This window comes from Amblyomma maculatum, chromosome 1, assembly GCF_055883805.1.
Source record: "Amblyomma maculatum isolate TAMU_Amacu chromosome 1, ASM5588380v1, whole genome shotgun sequence".
Lineage (NCBI taxonomy): Eukaryota > Metazoa > Arthropoda > Arachnida > Ixodida > Ixodidae > Amblyomma > Amblyomma maculatum.
Window position 1 is genome coordinate 316,214,266 of NC_139344.1, and position 24,546 is coordinate 316,238,811.

The 24,546-nt window shown below is 46.2% G+C and overlaps 1 protein-coding gene across 7 annotated transcripts in view; it reads left to right on the forward strand.

The window, feature by feature from the left end:
• Window positions 1-19,535, forward strand: part of hyd (E3 ubiquitin-protein ligase hyd) — a 264,107-nt gene extending 244,572 nt beyond the window's left edge. For all 7 annotated transcript variants that reach the window (XM_084607224.1, XM_084607031.1, XM_084607166.1 and 4 more), the window contains 5 exons: window positions 830-1,058; window positions 1,412-1,537; window positions 17,393-17,537; window positions 18,537-18,622; window positions 19,215-19,535. In XM_084607224.1, coding sequence (XP_084463350.1) covers window positions 830-1,058; window positions 1,412-1,537; window positions 17,393-17,537; window positions 18,537-18,622; window positions 19,215-19,427 — 799 coding nt within the window. In that variant the 3' untranslated portion in view covers window positions 19,428-19,535. The remainder of the gene's footprint in view (window positions 1-829; window positions 1,059-1,411; window positions 1,538-17,392; window positions 17,538-18,536; window positions 18,623-19,214) is intronic.
• The last annotated feature ends 5,011 nt before the right edge of the window (window positions 19,536-24,546 follow it).

The following is a 24,546-nucleotide window of genomic DNA, read 5'->3' on the forward strand; positions in this document are numbered from 1 at the left end:
CACACAGATGTAAACTGCTGCAGCGATGGCATGCACTCGTCATCATCGGCGCATTCCAGATAAAATTTCTCGCTCACACGGGAAATGGCAAGACGTTTACTATTGTCATGAAGTATTTATTTAGTGAATGCGTGAGCTATTTGGTGAATAAGTGGTAAAAAGTGAGCATTAAGTACCGAAATCAGTAGCCCCGGGGTCTGCAGCAGACGCGAGACATGGCTGTGGGCAGGGCGAGGTCAAGGCAGCAACGGCTATTGGTCGGCGCGGGCAGTGGAGCATCGCGGCGTTGTAGTGTAATTAGGAAATCTGCCGATGGCAGCCCGATCGCTTCGCTTTCGGCGTCGGACAACTAAAATCCCCGTCGGCCAACCGTCGGTGCGCTGTCGGCGTCGGTGCCGTGCGACAAGCACGACGACGATGCAAAAAACGCGTCTGGCGATGGTCGGCCGACCTAGATCGGCCTAGTGTAAACGGGCCTTTAGCGTGTATGTCTGATTGATCGCAAGATGTATTATACAACCGCAATTTGTTGAAATTTCGACCGTAGTTACCGGGAAATTGTGTCATCCGGAAACGTATTAACCGAGAGAAAAATTGTATACTGTACTTGGGACACGCACACTCAAGTCAGTCTGCAACAGAAAATGTAGCACACGTATAGCTGTGTAGAAAACGGCATATCACTACACATATAGTGCTAGGTAGGTGCATGCAATTGCAAATTTTTACTGTCAACTTCACATTCGGTCTTTTTAACAGGAATTTACGAGTGATTATATCTTTCAATGGAGGAGGGTTGGCTGTGCTCACAGGCGTGGTGCCCTTTCAGGATTGTCGGCCTCTGCCTGCTGCAGAATGAGCTGTGCCCCATCTCATTCAACCGGCATGTCATCAAGTACATCCTGAACAAGCGCATTGGCTGGCACGACCTGGCCTTCTTCGATCCCCTCCTATACGAGTCGCTGCGACAGCTGGTGTTGGAAGCAGAGTCTCGAGACTCGAGCACAGTGTTCTCAGCACTTGACCTCACTTTCTGCATTGACCTGGGTCCCGAAGAGGTGAGAGGTAGCACTGGAAGATTTTAGCGTAGAGATGTTTTGCAGTCAATTTGCCCCAGCTGAACTTCTCCCTCCTGCTTTACAGTTGAATCGCATTTTTCATGACCCTGGATATGGCAAACAGTCAGATACAGTTCATTTCTATAGGAGTTAAAATTGTATAATGATATGAAAAATTTAAAATATGACACTCTTACAGTTAAAATGAAGCAGCTTTTTGTATCCACATGGCCCAATATGCCAGTTAAAACTTGACACAAGGAATGTGCAAGCTCATGAGAAGTGTTCCATTGTGCTGCTACACAATATTCTGTGCTTAGCTATGTCAAAGTCGCTTTATTTTTCCCATTTAGGGTGGTGGCACTGTGGAGCTGATCCCAGGAGGCAGGGAGATGGACGTTACTGCTTCTAATGTCTACCTTTACGTTAGGCGCTATGCTGAGTACAGGATGATCAAGTCACAGGAGAGGGCCCTTGGGGTAAGGCTGAGAGCATGCATTTTTTTCCCCCTTTTTTATATTGCACTGTGAATCGGCTTTTCTGGCTGCATTTTCTCAAAATAAATTAATGCAGGTGTGTCCGCCAATCAAGTCACTGTGGAAAAAAAATATAGTCAAGCCCACTTATACGCACCTGACTGTCACACTATTTGCTTTCGTTATATCTTAAGTTAGTCAATGGACTTATCACACTATACAGACGAATATCTGCGTCTGCTTTTTGAAAGCACACCCTATCACAGCATCTACTAACCTCTCCCCATGTACTCCTCTCCAAGGCCGTTGCTCCCAGCAAACTGTTTCAAGGACGCTTGTAACTAGCCGCTATTGAAGCGCTCATGGCAACTAGCAGCAAGTCAGCGTCCTCAATGTCTTTGTCTTTGCATTCGGCTGCTCGCACTTCACGCACTACGGCTTTATTGGTACGTGGCTCTGCTATCTCAGCGTCATTGTCCACCCCCACGAAGTCAACATCAGGTACGGCCAGTTGCGTGTCAATGATGCGTTGCCACATATTCATCTGTGTCTGATCGCGAGGCAGTTCAACAACCTCCTCCGTCACTCTGGGGCCCATAAACCCAGCATTTTGAAAGCAGTGAGTTCCAAGAGGCTTCAAGCATTCCCATACCTTCAAAGAGATCCAAAATGAGGCTCCGGCACCTGGTCTCTCAATTGCTATCAGCATCTGATGAGAAACCTAGAGTGCATGAATGCCCATGTCCATGGGCAGGTTGCATTTAGTAGCAGGAAAAGTGTAGTCATAGCAGTCAGGGAAGGGTCTTCCTGTTTTCTTTCATCATGTCATGATCGAATTCAACCAGCCACTCGACAAACATTATCATCTATGGGGGTTATTACTCCCGCAGGAATGCGCCACGAGGGGACTAGACGCTACAGTCGCCTTCTAGCCCCGACGTGCCAGCCCTAGCAGACAGAGCTGTGACCCCCAACCCGCGGTGCGAGAAATCGCCACTGCGGCGGGTTCGGGCCAGAGGGGACAAACACCGAGTTACGTACTCAAACAGAGTTTATTGCACTGCTCGAGTACACGGCAAAGGAATAGCAATTAATAACAACCACCGTGTAGCGAGCGAAAGCCGCGTACGGGGGTGAAATAAAAACCACCTAATGGGGAAGCGCGCCAAGGAGGTGAGAGGAAGAGTCTTCTCACCTGACACAGCTTCTCGCTCACATCCCGTTGCGGTAAAAGCCTACGGTCAGCGGGCGATTCTCGGTGACGGCGGTGGTCTCCTCGGCGGAAATCATGAACCGCGCGCTGCGCGCCCATTCGCCGAAGAAGACCCAGCAAGTTGCTACAGTCGCGCTCCTCGACACGGAACGGGAGAGGAGGTCTCCCGGTTACGCCGGCAGGAAAGAGGGAAGCCCGCGGCAGCGTCGCCGCAGTCCCGGGAGGCGGCGGGGGGTGGCCAGCGTGCCCTCTCCTCCGCCAACCTCTCTGCCAGCGCGCGTAATCACGCGTGTTAATTACGCGCGGGCGTTATAATGGAGGAAGGGGATTGTGAATCCCCACACATCCAAGCCTTTCTGTTGTGTGTGCAGCGGACTGGAAGCATCGCGACTTCCCAAGGACAAATTGCAGTCGGCTGTCATACGCGTACAGGACGGTTTTTCAAGACAGCATCTGTTAAGAGTGCAGTTTCATCTGCTTTGTACACATTCCGCCAAGCGTAGCTTGCTATCATTGGAATGTCATACCTGCCAACTCTTCCGAATTTTCTGTAAAATGTACGAATTTTGACCAGTCTTACGATTTTACGAATCTTGCGGGAAATTTTACGGAAAATGTTTTATTTTCCGTAAAAAAAAGTGCGGACATCTATTAACATCATGGCCTCCGAGATAATGCCACACGTGCGGAAGAGTAATCTCGGAGGCCATGTTAACACTATTATGGTACCTTTGGCAGCCACGAGAGGGCAACACATATTTGTGATATCATCATCAGCAGCTGCAAACGTTGTAGTGACTTCTATAGTCTACTCGGGGGAACACGAATCCATATCCAAAACTCGATACTGCCTCCACCAGGCTAGTGGCTGTTCCTTTGTTCACGTGGACAACTTTGGTGTTGGCCTCTGTCTTTGAGTGATCTGCGGCCGCGTCCGACTCAGTGTGACTCTGAAGTTTTAGTAGTAGCGGTTTCGCAGTGCAATGGCGGGCTCAAAGCCGCGACAGTACTTTCAAGTATTTTTGAAGTCGTACGCGGCAGAATTTCCGTGCTTCGTGCCGTCTAAGAAAGGAGAGAAGTTCGGATTTTGCACCATGTGTGCCTGTGATAACATTTTACATGGTGGCAAGTCTGACATAAAGATCCACATCGCTTCGAAAAAGCACCAAGGATACGTGCGAGCCGCAGACAGCCAGCCGAGTCTGACAAGTTTTGTTCGCAGTGACAGCGACGTCGGTGTGATTCGTGCAGAATGCCATTTCACGGCGTTTTTAGTTGAACACAACATATCGCTCAGTGTCAGTGATCACGCTGGACCACTTTTCTGGAAAATGTTCCCCAAGTGCGAGGAAGCCAAACGCTACGCCTGTGGACGGACGAAGACGACGGCAATTGTTCGTGAAATGGCTGCGAACGCAGAGACTCCTTTGCTGGATGCCCTAAAAAAGCAGGTATTTTCGATTGCTGTGGACGGAATCGTGACACAATGGAGTTTTCGCTCATTACTCTGCGGGACATGGATTTTGCTTGTGGGTGAGTGAGCAAGGGTGTCGCTAAAGATAAATTCTTGGAAAGTAAAAAAAAAAACAGCCCCCCCCCCCCCCCCCGGTCGCAGAAGTTTTACGAATTTTGAAATCTTCAGGTTGGCAGGTATGGAATGTTCTTAGAAAGCCATGTGCAGATGTCTTAATGTTCGCTGAGGCTTCTTCGCCGGCGGTGATCTTGAAAACTGTTCCATGGCAGGCTTTAAACTGATGCAGCCACTCATTGCTTGGGCTGAGATCGGGAAAGTCAAATACGGAGGCGAAGTCTCTTGCCTTGGTAAGCATCAGTGGACCACTGACGGGTGACTGGACTGTTTAGGGACGGGGCATCAACAAACTATTTAAGCAACGCATCTTCAACATCCGCATAGGTAGCTTTCCAAAGTGCTTTCTCGGCGTCAGGTCAGCGTTTATGTTTGCCTTTAAGGGGGGAGGCTACCTTTGAATACCAACTTTGTTGTTTCTTGAGATAATTGAATGAAATTTTCAGGGTAGACTCATGGCACAGCCATTTGAATAACTGCAAAGTTTCATGGAGCTGCGCACATTGGTACTCAAGTTAGAGAAGTATATCAGAATGGTTCACATGGGTTCCTTGTTCCATGCCTGGTGAACTTGCAAAATGTGTTGGCACTATGAAATTCATTATGAAGGTTCCTGAATAGGTACCACAGGGCAAGACAGAGCCCTTTTTTTAAATTTCCCTGCCGAAAAATTTTAGCAGTGCATTGAGGTTAGTGCCACTAATTGGACTTGCATTAGCCTAATTTTGATTGTTTATTATAAATTCCAGACTCAATAATTTGAAAAAATGAGCTTGTCTTGCCCTTGGAAATTTATTCAGGCACACCATAAAAAAAACCAGGTGGGAATCCGATTAGCGGTTCCAGAAATACTGCGGGAATAAGCAACCATACCATGAAAAAAATTCATTCTGAGAATATGGCCCTTGAAGTTTAAAACAGCATTTTCAAGTCTAAAGTTTGTTTCTCACTGCAGCACGTTGTGCCTCCACCTCCCCGATTCCCTCGGAAAGTGCATTTTCATGCGAACAGCAGACGATGCTGACGACGCGTTATCGCTTGCGATGACAGACGCGATACGGGAGGCCGAGATCGCCGAGGTTGATATGGTCGGTACAGCAGGCACGCTTCAAACGCCGGCTCCTTACGTTGACGAGAAAGATACGCCGTTGGAAGTGGCAGCGCAGTCAGTCTAGTAGTGATGGAGCAGAAGCAGCACTAATAGAAGCGTCTCTGCGCCCGTTGGCAACGCTTTTCGCTAACTTCGCGATTCGGACGGCATTCACAGAACGACGACGTATGCAGTGTTTTGAACTTCTTAGCGCGCATCGTGGCCGACCGTGCAATAATCCACAAAGTGCACATAACCGTTCAAAACACGCCACCAGAATTCGTAACGAGCGATGATCACGGCGATCTCAAAATGGTGAAACGTGAAGCGATTCAGCGAGCGCACAAAGAACGCCAGCTCAGTAGGCAGCCGGAGCAGACGACGCGCCGGCCGGGGAGGGGCCACCGCGTCAGCGCGCGCAGCAGCTAATAGCAGTCGCGCGATCCCCCGTGTTCTCACGGAGCGCGCGCTTTGTCCAATCACAGCCCGAATTTGAGACGCGGGAAGCTCAACAATCCCTGTGAGGCCCCCAATCACAAGCGAGCCATGCTTCTGCTACGCCGCGGACGCCGCCGGCAAAGGCAATATGGAAAAGGGCAAGCATTCACAAACAAAACAAGACCAAGAAGGCGGCGCTCGGTTCAGCGGCAGAAAAATGGCGCGCGCGCGAAGTTCGGGTACTTTTGCCGTTCGCTCGCGACTCTTGGGCTGCCGCACCCAGTTGTATATTTAATTTAAAGCAGTTCCCCTGTGAATTAGGCGTTTATAATTATAGGAAAGGTAGTTTATAACATATACAGCCGAAATGTGTACTTTTTGAAAAGCCGACTTTTTCGCGATTTTTCGACTTTCAAAGCCCGCGTCCCCCCTTAAAATCTGTCCTTGTCTTTCGCACCTGTTAAAAATGTTGACTTTGACTGAACTTATATGTTCACCCAGTCTCAGCTCTTCGCTCTTTGACCATTTCTATTGCTTTCTGGGTCACCTCTTTTTGTTTCTTCTTCTTCATGGAGATGGGCTGAAAAGTGGAGGAACAGGAGGAGATCATTTTGCCGGCATAAGGGCAAATTTTTCGGCAGCGGGTCAAGTTTGACGCCTTACTTCGCATTCGCTCTAACAGAGTTGAATGGCTGCTGCTGTTCGTTATATCTCAAATGCAGTGCCATTCCTGTAATACAGTTAAACCCACTTATAACAATATAGAAGTGTCATGGAAATACCATATACACACGTGTAATGGCCGCACTTTTTTTTTCCGAGATTGGGGTGAAAATCGGGGTGCAGCGATTACATGAGAAAAAAGACAGCGAAAAAAATTATTTGCGGTGGTACCTGCCTTTATTATTGTCAAAAAACTCCTCGTCCTCCTCCGCTAAACTCGTCGGGATTTCAGGCTCGTCCCGTGTACAAAACATCACTCCTCGTCGTCATCGTCCTCCTCCTCCGAACTCATTGGGACTTCAGACTCGTTCTTGTCCCAGATGAGGTCATCCTCCGTACCGTCCAGCCTGTTTGATATCCCTGTCACCTTGAAACTTTTTTCCACAGTCTCGAACGAAACCGTGGCCCACGCTTCAAGTATCCAGTGGCAAACAGCCACAAGCGATGCCTGTTTCAGTCGGCCGGTTGGAGTCTTCTGGTGGAGGGCCGTTGCCAACCACTCACTGTACGCACGGCGAAATCCACACTTAAAAGGGCGGTTTACGGACACGTCCAGCAGCTGAAGCATGCTGGTCATGCCTCCAGGTATGACGGCCAAGTCCGTCTTAGATGCGCGGAGCTGTTGCCGCACGCTCTCTGTCAGGTGCCCCCTGAAGCTGTCTAGGACGAGTAGAGAACGCGTCGCAAGATTCGCCCCTGGTCGCTTCTCCCAAACACACTTCAACCAGTCTGTCACCAGCTCATCCGTCATCCATCCTGTCCTGTGCACGAACAAAGATGCCATCAGGGAATTTTTCCACAGGTAGACGTTTCCGCTTAAAAACTACGTAAGGCGGTAGTTTTCGTCCATCCGCTGTGATGCAAAGCATGACAGTGCATTGCTGCCTTTCACTCCCCTATATAAGCACACGCACGCTCTTCTTCCCCTTCGCCTCGGCTGTCACATTCTGGGGTGCGTCAAACCAGACCGGGGTTTGATCGGCATTACCAATCTGAGAGAGAAGGTGCTCATGTTCTGTGCGCTTGTTGATAACAAACTTGTGGAACTGCAGAAGCTTCTCACCATACTCCTCGGGTAGACGTTGACACATCGTCGTGTGACGGCGAATGGGCAGGTTTTTCGCTTCATGAAGCGCTTCATGAAACCCATTGCTGGCTTTAAGGGGGGACACTATTCTTTCGGACCAAAAAATCGCGAAAAAATCACTTTTTAGAAAATGTGATTTGCGAAATCAGTAGCTCTTTATCTACCTATATGCTAAGTTTTTCATCTCTAGGGTCGGTATTTTAGTCACAATGCCAATTTATATAATCGATGTCGCCCAAATTTGGCCCGAAAACGACCCCCGAAACAACCATTTTCCGCGAGGCGTAGCTCCCATTTTGTGCGGGCCCGTAGCCATCTTGGTCTCATTCGAAAGAGCCGCCTTTCATCTTCTAATTGCCGCCTCTGCTGTTTACATTCGCCCATTGGTCGCATAAAAAATAGCAAAAAAGAAAACGTGGCATTTGCAATCCCATTGGCTTTCGGGGTGCACGTGACGATAAGGCGTCCCCGCATTGGTGGAGCTGGCTGACGGCGTCTGCTCGGCGCGCCCGAGCCGCGAGGAGATGGCGGAGACGTGACGCCGGCCGCGCTTGGTTCCGAACCGCGAGGTGCGTTCATGGCAAGAATTTGTGAAAAAAGTGAAAAAAGTAGTTGAATAATCATCTCAAGTGATGCCCTGCCCCGGCTGTGCGCGCTCAGGCCGACGAAAATCGTGCGCCGAACGATCGTGTGTACGAGCCTGAAGTAGGCCTAGCGTGTTCCCCAGCACGGGGGACTGCTACTGCCAGTGGTCGCACCCGCCGCGACAGTGATAACGCAGGCCGCAGATGAACAGAAAGATAAGCTCAAAACATGAAAAGCTTGAACTCGCGCCAACTCCAGCAACGAAGCGGTAGACGGATTGTGTTCGTAACGATGACGGCAGCGCGGCAGACAGTCCGCTTGGCGATGCGGAGTTCACGATCGTCGGATCTAAACAGTTTGCCGAGATTGGCGAAGCGTAAAACATACGGCGGCGATATTGGCATTTAAAAAAGTGAATGGGGATAAGGAATCGCCGTCAAACTTATACTCCAATGCGTAAACTGCGGGACACGTCGTCTTCGTAGAGCTCGCCGCGCGTTTGCGCCGATCGGACCTCGTTCATAGTCCTTAGGGAATTTACTTGCTTCCAGTGCAATGCAGAACACTGGGAAGCAGCAAACAGCTCCAAATTACATTTCTTTTCCGTAATAAACGTTCCTCACCTCGGTCTTGATGCGAGGACGTAGCAAAACGACGTACGTAAAAAAAAAAAAAAAAAAGTGACAACTGAATGTGCTGCAACTGCAAATCAAAATGAAAGAGGCGACACTTGGATGTTGGAAAGCAAAGAGACTACATTCCTGGAGGTTTATAGCCATTTTAAATTGCAAACGTGTGCATTGCACCAGTGAATGTCTGAGAGCAGAGAGGAAGCGTGCTTCCTCTGCAGCTTTTCAGACTGCAGCAAAACGAAAGCAGAAGGGCAAACCCAATGCAGATTACTGTCCAGGAGCCTTCTAGGCCACAGTGGCCTGCATTTCTACAGTTTTTGTTTGATTAAATTAGTGTTTGACATTGCAATTCGTTTTTTCCATTTTTCTCAAAATGAAAATTTTGCCTACCCTTCTATTTTGCGGGTGGCATTGTGGCTGTCCTACTCGCTAGATTGTAATGATTTTTTCTTTTACTGGCTCGTGAGTGGTAAAGGAACTTAATAAAGCTATTATACAAGGTCTCAACTGCATGAAAAATTTTTAAACATAAGAAGATGTAGAAAGGGGGTGGTTGCACTTGTGAAGCTGAAACTTAAAACTTCCATAACTTTGGCTTGTAGTAAGGCAGGAGCACAAAACTTGTTTTATTGTGTTCCTTAGACATTCAGGAACAGATCCATGTGCATTTTAGCAATTTCCCTTCAGTAGATATTTTTACAAGCTTCCCGCAAGTTTGGAACAGCAAAGTTGCTGTAACTACTCAGCAAATTTATGTAGAAGAAAACTAACAACATATTTGAAACCAGCACTAGAATTTACATAAACCCTGCAAATTTCATACTGACAGGGCAAATATTAAGAAAATATTGCTCAAGACCCATGTCCCCCCTTAAGGGGGGACATGGCTCTTTGCGGCCTAAAATCGGTCTAAAAATCTATTTTTTTATTTCTTCATTTTCGTGGTCCTGAGACGTTTCCACAGCTATCTGCAAATTTAGGTTGAAAAATACCGCATATTCCGCACATTACAGCGCTTCAAAGTTGTGAATCTGAACGTTGGCCCCTTTAAATTGAGGTCAAATCGCGCCGAGTTTTGATCGGCCGCAAATCGAGAAATGCGCGCTCCACCGGCATCATTTTGGTCTCGTTAGAAAGATGTGATTCAGGCTATTCTCATGCTATGGTCGGCATCCGCGAGCGAACGCCCGAAGCGGAAAAGAAAGGGACAAATTTGCGCGAAACGCGCGCTGCTATTGGGCTTCGAAAGCATGTGACCCAGACGACCACTTTTGGTTGGCTGCCGGCGTCGGCTGCTTGCGGGTTGGCGCCATTTTGAAAAGGTCGCGTAGTTAGGCCTGGCTGGTTTAGCGAAGTTCCGTCGTCACGACCACGGCGTAAAACAGGGAAAATTTAGGTTCGAGCGTCATACTAGCCTAAAAACCGAAGAAAGGTAGAGAAAAGAGGCGCGCCGGTGACGCGGCATCCTGTTATCAGCAATCAGCGACGAAGCACCGACAAGGTCTATGTACAACTGGTCGCGCAACTTGGAAGAAAATGCGTGCAGCTGCCTACTGCCAGCGGCATCAACTCGATGATGATGGCTCCTGCGAACTGTGAGGCAAATTATTAGCGCACAGAAAATAACATCTGCCAGAACTCCAAAGAACTAGAAAGTAAACATAATATTCTCGCTCAGGACCGTATGCAGTTTTTGTTTTTGCGTAAGAAAAAACGTGTCACATTTATAATAATATTTCAACTTGTTTCTAACGGCCTCTCTCGGCCATTCCTTATCCGCTGCGTAGTTGCCCAAAGCTCAGAAATGGCTCAGACCAAGGCTTTTTTCATCCGCGGTATGGGTGCGTCATCGGCCCCGGTTCAACGTTCATCGTTGCATGCTGCGTACAGAGTGGGTTATCTGTACCAAACAGTATTTCATTCTGCTGGTTGTGGTAGAGCTTTACAGCAAGGCGAAGACTGTGTGTGCTCGATGAGAAACTGATTGCCGCTGCATGTGCGCATTTCCGGACGATGGCACGATGGGACAATGCTGCGTCACAGCTCGGCGGCTCGGCTTGGCCTCTCAGGCATGTCGCAAAAGTGGTGGCTTGTTTTTCGGATACACGTCTGCATGAGCGGCGTATCGCTGCATGTTTTAATTGAACGGCGAAGGTGAGATTTTATTGCCCCCAAGACGCCTGTCGCATTGCTCAAAGCCTTCCGTTCCACTCCCTTTGCTGCGTGTTTTGCTTACTGCGTCGTATTACCGCACCAACGTTTGCTGAACGTGCTTTAGCTGCACAATACGATTTCAGAAATCACGGAAGCGGTTAAAACCTCGCAACTTGAAAGACTCAGCACGACGCGAGTGGGAAGAGCTACGCTAAGTAACCTTGGAATAGCCACAGACAGGGGGCAAAAGGAAAGGGTTGACATTGACAGGAAAATCAGGGCGCACCTAAGAATCCCTCCCCTACCCAAAAACATGCACCCTGAGTTTAATAGGGAAAGGCGACAGAAAAGGGCGGAAGCGATAGAAACAATATATCGGAGCAAACCCACAAATGAAGTTGCCTACGTAGATGCGGCAGGAAACAGACACAGTCGATACATGACCATAGCGGCGGTAGATGGGGGAGGCACCCTCATCACGGTGGCTACCATACTAGGGAAAGAAACCGAGATAGCGGAGGAAGCTGCGATAGCGATCGCTTGCGTTGGCACCAAAGCTAGATATATTATTAGCGACAGTAAAACTGCAATCCAAAATTTCAGTAGGGAGAGGGTAAACCCCCTCACCACCAAAATTTTAACACAAGGAGTGATTGATAGGACGATCAACATCATCTGGACCCCGGCGCACGAATCTGTCAGCGGTAACGAGGCGGCCCACAGTGCAGCTCGAGATCTCTACCTCCGAGCTGTACAGGATGGCTCGGCTCAGGCAGAACATAATAGAGAAGGGCGATTAATTTCGTATCAAGACATTACAGAACACTACAGGCAATGCCGGAGGCGTTTCCCCCCACCAAACACGGCGTTAAATAGAGGTCAGGCAATGGCGTGGAGACGCCTGCAGACTGGAGTATACCCAAACCCAGTACTAAATAAACATATCCGATCGGACTGCGAGGACGATAAATGTAAAAAGTGTGGGGCGAGAGGAACCCTCGACCATATAATTTGGGAGTGCGCTTACTCCCCAGGCAGGGCGCAAAACATTAGCAGTAGGGAAGCCTGGGAAACCTTATTGCGAAGCTCGGACCCTGAGCTCCAACTCACCGCCGTCCAACTGGCAGCAGAGGCCGCCGGCGAAACCAAACCGGCCAGCATCTAATGCGACCATCCCGTGCGGCTGGGCCGCTAAGTCCCCTCCCCCTTACAGGGGGGTGAGACAGAGCGGCCCAGGCAGTGTGGTCCTTCTCTGTTGGACAATAAATGTTTTCAACAACAACAACAACAACAAGCTGTTATCACAGTGATGTTCCTATTGTAAATGGGATCTTTCTCATGAACATGTTAAATACTGAAGTTGTAAATTTGTAACCTCACATTGACTCCTCTCAGTGGCAAATGAAGCGCGAGTAAAATAAAGAAATCGTGAACAGGGCGAGATTTATTGGAGCGAAGCTATATCGTAGATATTTTCACTTCTCAGATGCATTAACTTCTAAATACTAGCAATCCCAATTTGAATTGCTTACCTAAGCTCTTAAAGGTTGGCGTTCTAGCGCTAGCGTTAGTTATTCCGTTCGTTTGTTTTTTGTTCTTTGACACTGATATGTGCTTTGTTTCTTAGCAAGATCTTTTACCCTTTTATAATCTCACCGCGTCTCGTTTGAAACCTACGCTCAGGTCATTTTGTTATCACGAGGATTTCATGAAGACTGTGACGAATAGCGGTGGTCGCTTTCCTACACTTAAATATTTCATTGTCGTGAAGCGTTTATGTGAGTAATCTTGAATTAATAAAGCCTGGCTTTCTATGCAGCACAGCTTCACTCATTTATGCCCTTAGTGAAATGCCTCAAGCCATGTGATTCTATCCATGTGCTTGCCGAATTCACTTGAAAACCTTTGTTCACAAACGTGCCCAAAAAAATAAGCCCCAGAATGCGTTTACATGACGCACGACGAAAGACTAGGCTAACGACGACGGAGGCAGAACGATGCTATGATAAGGTGGTTAAAGATGCCTAACATTTTAGTTAACGTGAAACTTGACAGTAGAAATCCATGTCTAGTAAAGTTGGCTGAACAGTTACGGTGTCCATTTTTCTGCCTTACCCGAGCATCGTTCTGCCTTCGTCGTTGTTGGCCTTGTTTTGCGTTCATAAGTAAGAAGACAACCAAATTCCCCGCCAAATGTATGTCACTGTGACGTCACAAGCAACGTCACGTGTTTGTTTTGCCTCACAGTTCGCAGGGGGCGCTGGGAAACTAAAGCCTTGCTCAGAGTCGACACGCAGGCTTCTATGGGAGTTACGCTACCGCTACCATTTGTTCTTCTACCATGGCACCGACGCTCCGTGATGGGCCGATAAGGGCGAAGCCGATGGTGCTCGGCACGACAGATAGGAGAGCGAACGATTTCCTCGAGAAGATCTCTGCCGCGTGCGAACATCATAATCACGACGATGCAGATGAAAAAGTGATACCTAAGCAGTTTTCATGGGCGCAAAAGATCCAACACTCAGAAAAGTTAGTAGCGTGGCGGCAGCGGCAATCGCGAAACAGCATCACGCACGGCATGCGGAATAGCAAACTTTGTCAAATGAAACTTGCGTCTGAGTTGCAGGGGCAATTATCTCGATGGAAATTGGTGCATTCACACCAAAAACCAGTCATAACTCATTTTATCGAGTTGCTGTTAGCCTTAGTAACTCAAAAATATGCCCAAAACGTTTTTCGCCGATTTCTCAAAATTGAATTTTGGACACAGTCAGCAGATCATTATTTCTGGTCCTGCTCTTGCTACAGTTATTTTCTTTTGCTAGAAAGCTAACCTCATGTATCTTTTGACACCAAGGTAAATGTAATAACCGTAGGGGAAAATTTACTGAAAAAAGATTTTCAGATTGTCTTGGCACCAAAATGGACCGCCTTTATTTTGTTTTTGTTTTTTATGGTGAACTTTGACTCTGACCCAAATTGAGATAGAACTTTAATTTTTGCTTTAATTTACTTTCCAACCATTTCTGATCATACACTGATATGTCAGACCTTGCCGTAACTTAAATCTAAATTTTCTGAACTGTTTTTCGTTGTGTTCTCAACAGCACCCTCAATTTTTGAGGGTGCTGAAATTTTGGAGGAGATCAATATCTCCGGTCCTGTTCTTGCTATTGCTATAATTTTTTTTTAGGAAGGGAATCCTGCCACTCTCATGAAACCAAGGTAAACGCAGTGACCAGAAGGGAAAATTTACTGAGTAGGTTATCTTGTCTAGGGCACCCAAATGGACCTTTGCTTTCAAACGTTTCCTATTGCACGACTTTGGCTCAAATTGGTATAGGCCATTAATTTTTGCTTTAGATCACTTTACACTTGTTTCTGATCTTGTTGTCATATCAGTCATTGACATAATTTACACCTACATACTGTGAAATGTTTTTCCTCATTTTCTCAAAACTGCAATTTTGAGTGTGCTGCAATTTTGGAGGAGAGATATCTCTTTGTGCTGCAGCTCTCATTCTTGTCTTGTTAGAAAGAAAAACTCTTGGACAGTGCAATAGGGCTTAAATATGTACAGTTATTATTTCTAGCACCTTAATTCATGGCTAGCGGCACTCTATAATCCTTCTAGATCACTCTGGCAGGTCTATTCTCATCATGCCATAAAGTGTTTAGTAATTAACTCGCCTCCAAATGAAGAACATGAATTAGGTAATATTTTGAAAACTATTTCGTCTACAAGAAAACTAATCACATATTTGAAATAAGCATGCAAAAATATATTAACAGTGCAGGTTTCAGTCAGATCTATCCATAAATAAGGAAAAAAGTTTTAAGAGGGGTGTCCCCTTTTAAACACGGTAGCCGCAATCCTCTTGCTGCGTGCAATGTCTAGCGCTTTCATGCGCAACATCTCAGTCGAAACAGCAAAGCCGTTGCGCCGCGTCTCCGTCACATACTCGAGAAGTGAGTCTTCAACTTCCAGAAACATGCTCTGCTTCCCACGGAAAGTGCGCCTCTGAACATTTGTTTTCCTGAGGGCATCTTCTTGGTAGCACCATCGCCGTACACATTTTTCGTCAACGCCGAACTTTCGTCCAGCCGCTGTTTTTCCTTCTTCTTTCGCATAGTGAATCACTTTCAGCTTAAAGTGAGCGGTATAACTAACATATTTTCCCATCAAGGAAAAAGAAAATCTCCAGCTCACGAGCGCAGAACAAATCAGAGCAGCGATGCGTTCCGATTGCGAGATCGCACGTGATATGCTTCGGGCGATCGAGGAAATGGCTGTAAAACGGAAAAGCGAACAGACTTGGATTGGATTGGATTGGATTTGCTGGCCTCACCCTTTGTAACGGGCGGGCATCGCTGCGGCTAGGAGCGCCCCCTTTGTAACGGAGGTGGTGGCCGCTGCCCCCATGCTCGACTTTTTTTTCCTCAAATATTTAGTTCTTAATTCTTATTGGCAATTCTACTTCTAACCTTACGCTTCATTTTGACCTTCACTTGATTTTTGGGCCCCACCTGGCGGCAGTAACCACAAAACGTTTCGTATTTCTTGCACTGCACAGTAGACGGCACTGCCCAACTTCCTGAAACTCATGGTGCGGCTTTTACTCGGGAAATTTTTTAAAAGTTTATTTTCCCAATTTTCTTTCTAAAGTTTGGGGTGCGGCCATTACACGCGTGTATACGGTATCATTGTTATAACCGAGTTAGGCCGAAAAAACAAAGAAACCATTCTAAACTACACATTTAACGAGGACGAGGTAGCTTACACTTTTTATTTCGCAGTGGGAAGAAACCCGTAATCCATAAGCGTTGTCTTTCACAGCAATCTGGCCGACATCTTTCTGCAGAGGATCCAACTGCTGAACATAGTGCAGTGGAAGGTTCTTAGCAAAAATATAGTCCCGCATGGAGTCTATCATTCTCGAAGCCTCCTAGTGAGACACAACCTGCACAGGTTACGGTTCGTCGTCTTCGCTACTGTCACCGTCCTCCACGTTTCACTGCTGCTACACCAGCCTCGCCTATCAGCTCCTCATCTGTTGCGACTGTATTGTCAGCACGTGAAAATTCCTCAAGTCCTGACATGTCACCGTCACTACCGCTCAAAGTTCGGTCATCACTGTGTCGGCAGAAATTATGCTAAGTGCTTTGTCTTCTTCTCTAAAATCGGGCCACTAATCGGCAGGTTCGCTGCGCGGGCGTTCGAGAACCACTGGTAGAGCGCCTGTTATAAGTGTTTGTAGGCCCAATGTCGAACCCTTTTCCGGCTGCCAACCATTGCATGGGCAACACTGGCATCACTTTTGTTTTCAATCTTGAGCGCATCGCGGATCATTGTTGATACTGTCGGTTTCGTCAGGCCGTACTTGTGCACCAAGTTGCACACGTTTACGCTGTCCTTGTGCTTATGTACAATGTTCTGCTTAACTTCTAGCAGTATTGCCGTTCGCTTCCTCTTCTGCGCCGGTTGTATCGCGCTTTCTGAAGGAGGTTCCTCCATTGCTGTTCACGAAAAATCCAGGACCAGCAAGATCGTGGTAACGCTGGTGGCACACTACAAAAACTATGCTAGAAAGACACATGCACGAACGCTGTTGCATGCCTGCCACAAAACATGTGCAGCAGCTAAGCAGGGGCCTGGACAAAGCAAATAGGGGAGGATAGTGCAGGGCCCCACGGTCAGCGCACCTTCAGAATGGACTGCTCCACCGTGCATAGGCAGAGAGGACGCGAGTTGTCTAGGCCACAAGTGGTGTCGTGCTCAAAGCTCTCCCTCAGAACGGCCGTGCCTAGTAGCAGCGCCTTACGCCTTCCCTCCTTCTCTGCGTGAGGAAGCACTCCGTCCTCCCCCACGTGTCCGCGGCTGAAAAGCTTCCCCTGCGCACCCGACTTACGCATTTGCGCAATGTGCTCTGTCCCAATTTTTTTTATTAATATTGTCGCTGCATCGGCGTTGTCAACGTCTCCGCGTATGCGCGCGCTTTTGTGGTCGCCGTGTTTCCGCGTTGACTTTCAGTGACCATGTTTGACTGCTGTAACCAAAAGCATAATATGACACCATTGTAATAAGCGGTTTATTTTACCATAGAACACGTGACAAACCTGACGGTACAGTGGCTGCCCATTGTTATATCTGTTATAGTATTGTTCAAATTGGTATTATAAGTGGGTTTAATTGTATATAATTTTGATGGTAGCTTTGCTCTCGTTCGTGATAACCAAGCATTCGTTATAAGTGCGCTAAACTCTAGAAAGAAGGCAGTGTGAATTAGGTTGACAAACACAGCTTACAGTATGTTGTGTTTTTTTTTTGTGTGTTTTTTTTTTCTGCAGGCAATTCGGATGGGAGTGTACGATGTACTTCCCAATAACACCCTGGAAGGTCTCACGGCAGAGGATTTCAGACTGCTGCTCAACGGCGTCGGAGAAGTCAATGTACAGGCACTCATCAGCTATACATCATTCAATGATGAAAGCAGTAAGTGCGAAATTCCCCCACCCCTTTTTTTTTGTCTCCTCTCTCTCCGCTCTCATTTTTTACATGTGATTGGCAGTATTGGTCTTTGTGTGGCAACACCAAGTGTGGCCTTTCTTTTGCTCTTTTTTTCTTCACGTGGTTACATATGGTAAGTTAAGCTGTGCAAATGATGTGCCAGTTATGATTGCACACCGAAAACAAAGAGGCAAATGACAGTATATTTAGATTTATATATCTGCTGGCACTATTTCTGGCCACTGAATCTGGATAGCCATGTTTGGAACCATGCCTTCACACCATTAATTTGTGCAACTACAGTCATGCTTGCATTTCCTGTCCATAAACCAGCTTGGTGAGTGCAGCTGCTGTTTAATGTGACATTAGCGTACACATTCAGAGAAAAATTCAGTGCAGTCTTTACCTCGAAATTCCTTTATTGGTTGAGACAGCACACGGGGTCTCTTTATATATCATACCCTGCTGACCTGTTAGCACTCTGCTAGGTCGCATGACCTTATGACATCATCAACCTCTTGTCTAGCGAGGAATTGGCTAGCCCATTTGGCAGACATGGCATGGCTCTGCAGAGTTGTGCTATCATCCACAGGGTTACAATGTCAGCCAAACCACCAGAACACAAAAGAAATGGCACGAACATCAATGTAGCAATAAATTTACAACAGTACTGCATTGCATTTCATTCTTCAAGTGCATTATATTGTGCCCCCCAAGTTTTTTTGTGTGTATGGTATCTGGTCTGTTTATCAACTTAACCTGGAGCATGTACCAAGTCCCCTCAGAAACAATTCAAACTGCATCGCACTTGAGCGGTAATACTGGAAGACTATTCGCAGTTCAATTTTTTTTGTTTGATATGTTGTTCAACTTTGTTTACTATAGGTTCATTTGTTGAAGCTTTATGTGTGCCATTAATTTTGATCGCTGCGTCATGGAGTTTTGCCTGATTACATGTTGATGTGGTGTTCCCCTCTCTTGCAGAGGAGAGTAGTGACAAAATTTTGAGGTTCAAACGCTGGTTCTGGTCTATGATGGAAAAAATGCCAAACCAAGAGAAGCAGGATCTGGTTTGTATTCTATACTTTCCTTTTCTTTTTAAACGGTGCTAAAATTGTAACAATCTGTGCTGCTTTGTAATATTTCTGGATATGAAGCTACCAGTGTATCAGTAACCTGACATTGAGCGTAAAAGAAAAGTTCACAAATTCAGGCATGTGCTAGCAAAGCTTTAATACCCCCCCCCCCCCCCCTCCAGCATTCAAAATAGTTTTGGTGGTTGTCGTTTCATTTATTTCATAAGCACCCTCTAAGCTCTGTCTGAGAAAGGTGCAGGCAAGGTCTCATGCTTGTTGCTGTCCACTGTATAGTCTGCCTTACAATGTCGGAATTCTGGTAGACAATATTCAGTGAATGCAAAATCTTGTGGTCACTAGCCCATTTCTGCATGGTGTGTGGAGCAGACTAAAGATTGTGCATTTCAAATTCAGGATACAGTATACATATTGTGCAATACACTGGTCTTGGAAACAGATGTATAAATAACTCAACGTTTAACATGCTTGTTGGAAGGAAGTGTCATTTCAGCTGTCAAACATTACTTCCTTTCCCGTGCCAGGCTGAGAGAGGGCATGTGGTGAAATGTCTGGCTCTGTTCCTCAGGTGTACTTCTGGACAGGCAGCCCAGCACTGCCTGCCAGCGAGGAAGGCTTCCAGCCTATGCCGAGCATCACCATCCGGCCTCCAGACGACCACCACTTGCCGACAGCCAACACATGCATTTCCAGGCTATACCTGCCACTCTACTCGTCCAAGGCTGTGCTGCGGGCCAAGATCCAGATGGCCATTCGCACCAAGAACTTCGGATTTGTCTGAGGGAGAAGAGTGACCACCAGCCAGTGTATACTTTTGTGTATAGTGCCACCACACCATAACTAAATAAACACTCCAGAGAGTGGTGGCAGCTTCTCTGACCAAACGGGACACTGCTTTTGTGCATTTCTCATTGATAACATCGCCTGTTTGGTCACTGCGCAGAGATGTGCAGTCTTTCACTGCGGTCTCTTCACCATCAAGATGCAGAGAGCTGGTTGTGTTCAAACGAGTCATTTGATTGGACGCCTATTGCAAACTAATAATCCAATGTTTTCAGCAATGTCATAAAACAACATTTTGGGCGAGTTGGTTACATACATTCATTATTACAGGGTAAAGACGGCACAGAACAAGAGGAGGACACAACAGCGCTGACTGTCAAATAAATTTTATTCGAGACAAGTAGGGTTTTTATACCGCCTGGCGATCAGAAGGGGGGGGGGGGGGGGGGGGGGAGAAAAAAAAACTGAAAACGTGAAAGAATAGCAACAGAAATGTGCAAGGGTACAAGAACGGAGGTTAGCCGACACATATCAGATTTCACATTCTAGATATTGACCTCTTTCTGGGACAATGCCACTGATGGTCCTGCAATCTTATAATCATACAAGCTTCTATAATCTGTCTTGCTAATGCGTCTCGGTGTTTCCCTATGACACTGCATTGCCTGTACATAGGTTCACATTGATCGTCACTATCAGGTTCTGCGCAGCAGTCCCTGCAATGTTTGGCTACGTGGCCTGAGGTAGCAACACGTGCGACATTATCACTGTGCTCTTTTAGCCTTTTGTTGAGACAGCGGCCAGTCTGCCCGATGTACTTTTTCCCGCAGGACATGGGCAGAGAATACGCCACACCTTCTTGACACGGGACAAAATGATCCCAGTGTTTAACTTTGCACCTGCGTGACTCGATAGCCGTGCAATTAACTTTTTTGCACATCCTGGAAAGTTTTTCCGGCGCTGAAAATACTACATCAACCCCCACCAGACTTCCAATTTTTCGGAGGTTGTGCGACACCTGATGGGAGGTAAGGCAAAACAACAACCTTCCTTCTTTCCCTTTGCCTAATCAGTTCGCTAGTGTGGCGAGGTCTCAGGTTCTTCAGCTGCTTTTCTGCCACCGAAACTAGCACATCGGACGGATGTTCTTGTTCTGTGCAGTCTTTGCGCTGTAATAATGAATGTCAGAAATGTCAGTTGCACTGAAAAAGCACAGAAATGTGCCAGTGCCATCGGAAGCAGCACATGCAACACTCCAAAAAGCAGTCTTGAAGGAGAATGGTTCTGAAATTCTGGTCATATTGAGTGCCTCAGACTCGGTTGTTTAGTAAACTAGCTGTACAGACATTTTGCTTCACAGCTTCGTATTGTGTACAAAGAAATGCAGCTGTTCAATTTGCCAGGATATTTAGCCTAATGTGTATGTATTCAAGAATACACGGGCAATAAGAGGGAAAGTTTTTAATCATAAAAGATAAGAAATCTTTGTATCTCGCCCTCTCTAAGGCTGTCACTACTTACTTTTCTGAAATGTGCGTTTTTTAAAAGTGAAAGCTTTGCCAGCCACATCAACGAAAAAGCCGTCAACGACGTGTAACTTTCATGGTCTGTCGAGAACAGTCCGAAGGGAGTGACTGAATGAGGAATGTGGCCCTTCAAACAATGCAGTCTTGGGTGTCCAAAGAACGAGCACGCATAGCTGGGAGGAGTCGAATAACAGGCTGCGACGCTTCTCCTACAGCCACAATGCCGGGTCAAGATACATTTTGCAAAAACGTGTTTTTTTAATAAAGGATTCCAGTATCTCGAATGCTTGCATAAGCATGAGTGGCAGCTGTGCCGGCACTGTAGGGTGAACAAATTTTTAAAGGGACAGAACACTGGCCAAAATATATCGAGATTATGGTGGAGATGAGAAGATCTTGCCCCATATAGTATAGGTCGAGCACTACAATATCAAAGAAAAGAGGCTTTATAATTTTAATTTGCCATTGAAAATCTCAAATCTGAGGCGCTATCTAGCGGAAAAACCCTATTACTTTCAGTGTAGTACCCCACATGATTATATGTCAGCAAAATATCACTGATTTTCGTAACTGCACACTGTTCGTTTTTCTTCTAGGAGTGATTGTCATAATTATATGTTGCGCTTTTCCCAGTGCGTCCTTAAATAAAAACCACCCCTCCTTTTGCATTGTGGGAGGTATGCTTTCAGGTTCTGCCACTAGATGGCGCCACAGTGTTTACAATTGAATGAACTGATAGTGCCCACTAAAAATTTTGACGAGGCGTGCGTTATTGTGCCATAACAGCATTAAGTGTGAAACTGAAAAGGACGTTAATCTATGCAAAAAAATGTCTGATTACTGTCTGGCAAGTGAATGTTATATTTGTTTTCGGTACGCCTTTTCTGTCAACCACCAGTCATCACGGTTGCTAGGACTACATAAAATAAGGCGCATAGACTGATCGAAAAATTCCTGATAAATATTTCCACCGTTTCTAACAAAACCGTTATGGAACATTTTAGACGTCAATCTTTCCATTGCACCGAAAAAAATTCGAGACCTAAATTCTAGTGTTCTGTCCCTTTAAGCTCCAGCGGCATTTCAGATGTGCCTGCAGTTTCTTCTGTGTACCCTCGTTCACATGCAGGCATCCCTGACAATTTATTCATAATAGTTTGCTTACATAATGAAAGGGCACTCTATAGGAGATGACACATACAAAAGGAGGAAAAATAAAGAGGGTTATGTGCAAGTGCATCTTGGGAGGATTTATCCTGCCTTGCGCTACGCTGTTCCTTTGTGTTTTGCTTATTGTTTCCCCGTCTTCATTGTTCCACCTGAGGGGCACTCCTGTAGTTTTTAGGTGAACCAGCTGAAGCCTCATTTTTCAAGGACTTATATGAAAGCAGTTTCAAGGGCCCTTCAAACACTTTAGAAGTAACTGGCGATTCTTGCCTACTGTTACAAGCAGCATTGCTGAAACTGTTGTGCATCATGTCCCCAATATCCTGTCAGTTTGATTACATGTTATGCTGGATTTGATGTCCACATTTGCCTCCATATGCACCCGTGAACTTTGTCATCAGGCTTAACTTATGCCATTATGGTGGCATGTTTTGCTTTGCACACCAATAATGGCAGCGAACTGCCACGGAATGTGAAATAGAAACAGCAATAACTGCAAGCTTCTGGTTCCTCAAATGGCAACTGAATGCTTGCCTCATTTACCAATTGCTGTAATGGAAACACAAGCGGTCTTTTCTTCGTTGGTAGTATACATGAAGATGCAGGGCTTCATAAAGAAAAGCATGCAAAAATAACAAAATGACACTTTCCTATATAAGCAGGTTTTTAAGTCCTTTGCTGCTGCCAATTGTTTTTCCACAACTGTACTATTTTCGTAGAAAAAGAAGCTCGTAACTCTGCATCCTTTGGGGACCGAAAAACCCTTACTGCAAAGCCTAGGCTACACACTGTGGTTGTTAGCCAACACGTGGACAGTAGTCGGTGGTAAGCATAGTGCGGCAGGAGAAAAGCAACCTTGGAGAAAACTCACAGAAACAGGCTACATGTGGGAGTAGAAATGGTATTAGAGATAGTGCACTGATGAAAGTGGCACGTGAATAGGTATAAATATGCATGTATAGACAAACACCGAGCTGTGACGTAAGCAAGATGCGGTGGCGCTGCTGTCGCCAGGCTGGGCGGACTGGGGGTGAAAAGAAGGCTTAGCGCCAAGGAATGGATGGAACCAATATATTACGAAGCACTTTTCTAATTTCACAGTACACTTATGTCATTCGGCACACAGTAGAACACATTTTTGAAACTATGAAACCTAATTACAGAGGCAGAGTAGGTATTTTTTGAAACACCGCGAAATGCAGGGAGGATACAAGTCTGGAGCATGGCCCAAAGAAGCATGCAAGCAATGTACGAAATAATTTTCCAATTTAGGAGAGCACCAATGAACACAAATGGTTAAAAGCAAAAAGCAGATGTTTTAAAGAAGTGTGACAAAGTATACTATGTCACTTTGAAGCCAATCAATTTTTAAATTTTATTGATAAATGTGCATTACCAACATACACATGAAAAACTAGCTATCTGCTGAGTGCTTTTCGCTACTGCAATGGCTCCTCGTATTATCCAACATGCTGCCTCATAGGCTACATTCCCGCTGCAATTTACTTTTTAAGGCATTCCTCACACACTACGATAAATAAACAGTGTGCAGCAGTAGACAACCAAAATGGCCAGTCTGCTCGCAGAAATGGCGTTCACAAGATGCCGGCATCGTCCGCGCTCGAATGGAGCGTCGTTTGCGCCACTGTTTGTTACAGTGGGCCATTCTGTTATGACGTTTGAGAAGTGATTTTTGTACTTTTTTGTAGGCTACACACCTTGAACGGCTGTTTTAATAAGCAAATTTAGTGCATACGGCAGCATATTACACTACAAAGAAAACTCCCAGCGGATAGCGAGCCTGTCGGCAGCACGTATGGCTTCACAACGAACTACTATTTCTGGCAGTGTTTTAAAAATATACATTTCTTCATAGCTCTCGCCAACGATTAACCACCGGCAACCTCTGCTGGTGCTCTGTGAAAGTAAAAAAATGTTGTGTTAAGTTCTGTTTACGTGTTTCTACTGGCCGCCTTCAGAACTCTCACCACGTTTCGCGATGTTAAGAAAATACTGCATCTTTGATATAGAATTTGACACTTTCACAATCTATTCTAGGATATTCATGGTTTCTCTGTACCGAATAATAACATAGTTGCCCCGTGAATCTAACAGAACAAACTTGAAATCTTCAATGTATTCCTATCGGCACTAAGCCTACTTTTCACCCCCGTCTGCCAAGGCACTGCGAGCGCATCCTTTGTAAATGATTTTGGCCTATAGCAACCATATACCTGACAGCTGGGGTGAACAGGGCATGTGGTTGTAGAGAAAAAAAGAACAAAGCATCAGAAGTGTCACTCTTCTCCTTCGTAGTAGTGCAGAGGCTGCTCATCCTTGGCGATAAGCACATGGTGTATGTGCCTGTTCATTCACCCCTATGATCTAAGTCAGGAGTGGCTGCTGAAGGCAAGTAGGTAAGGA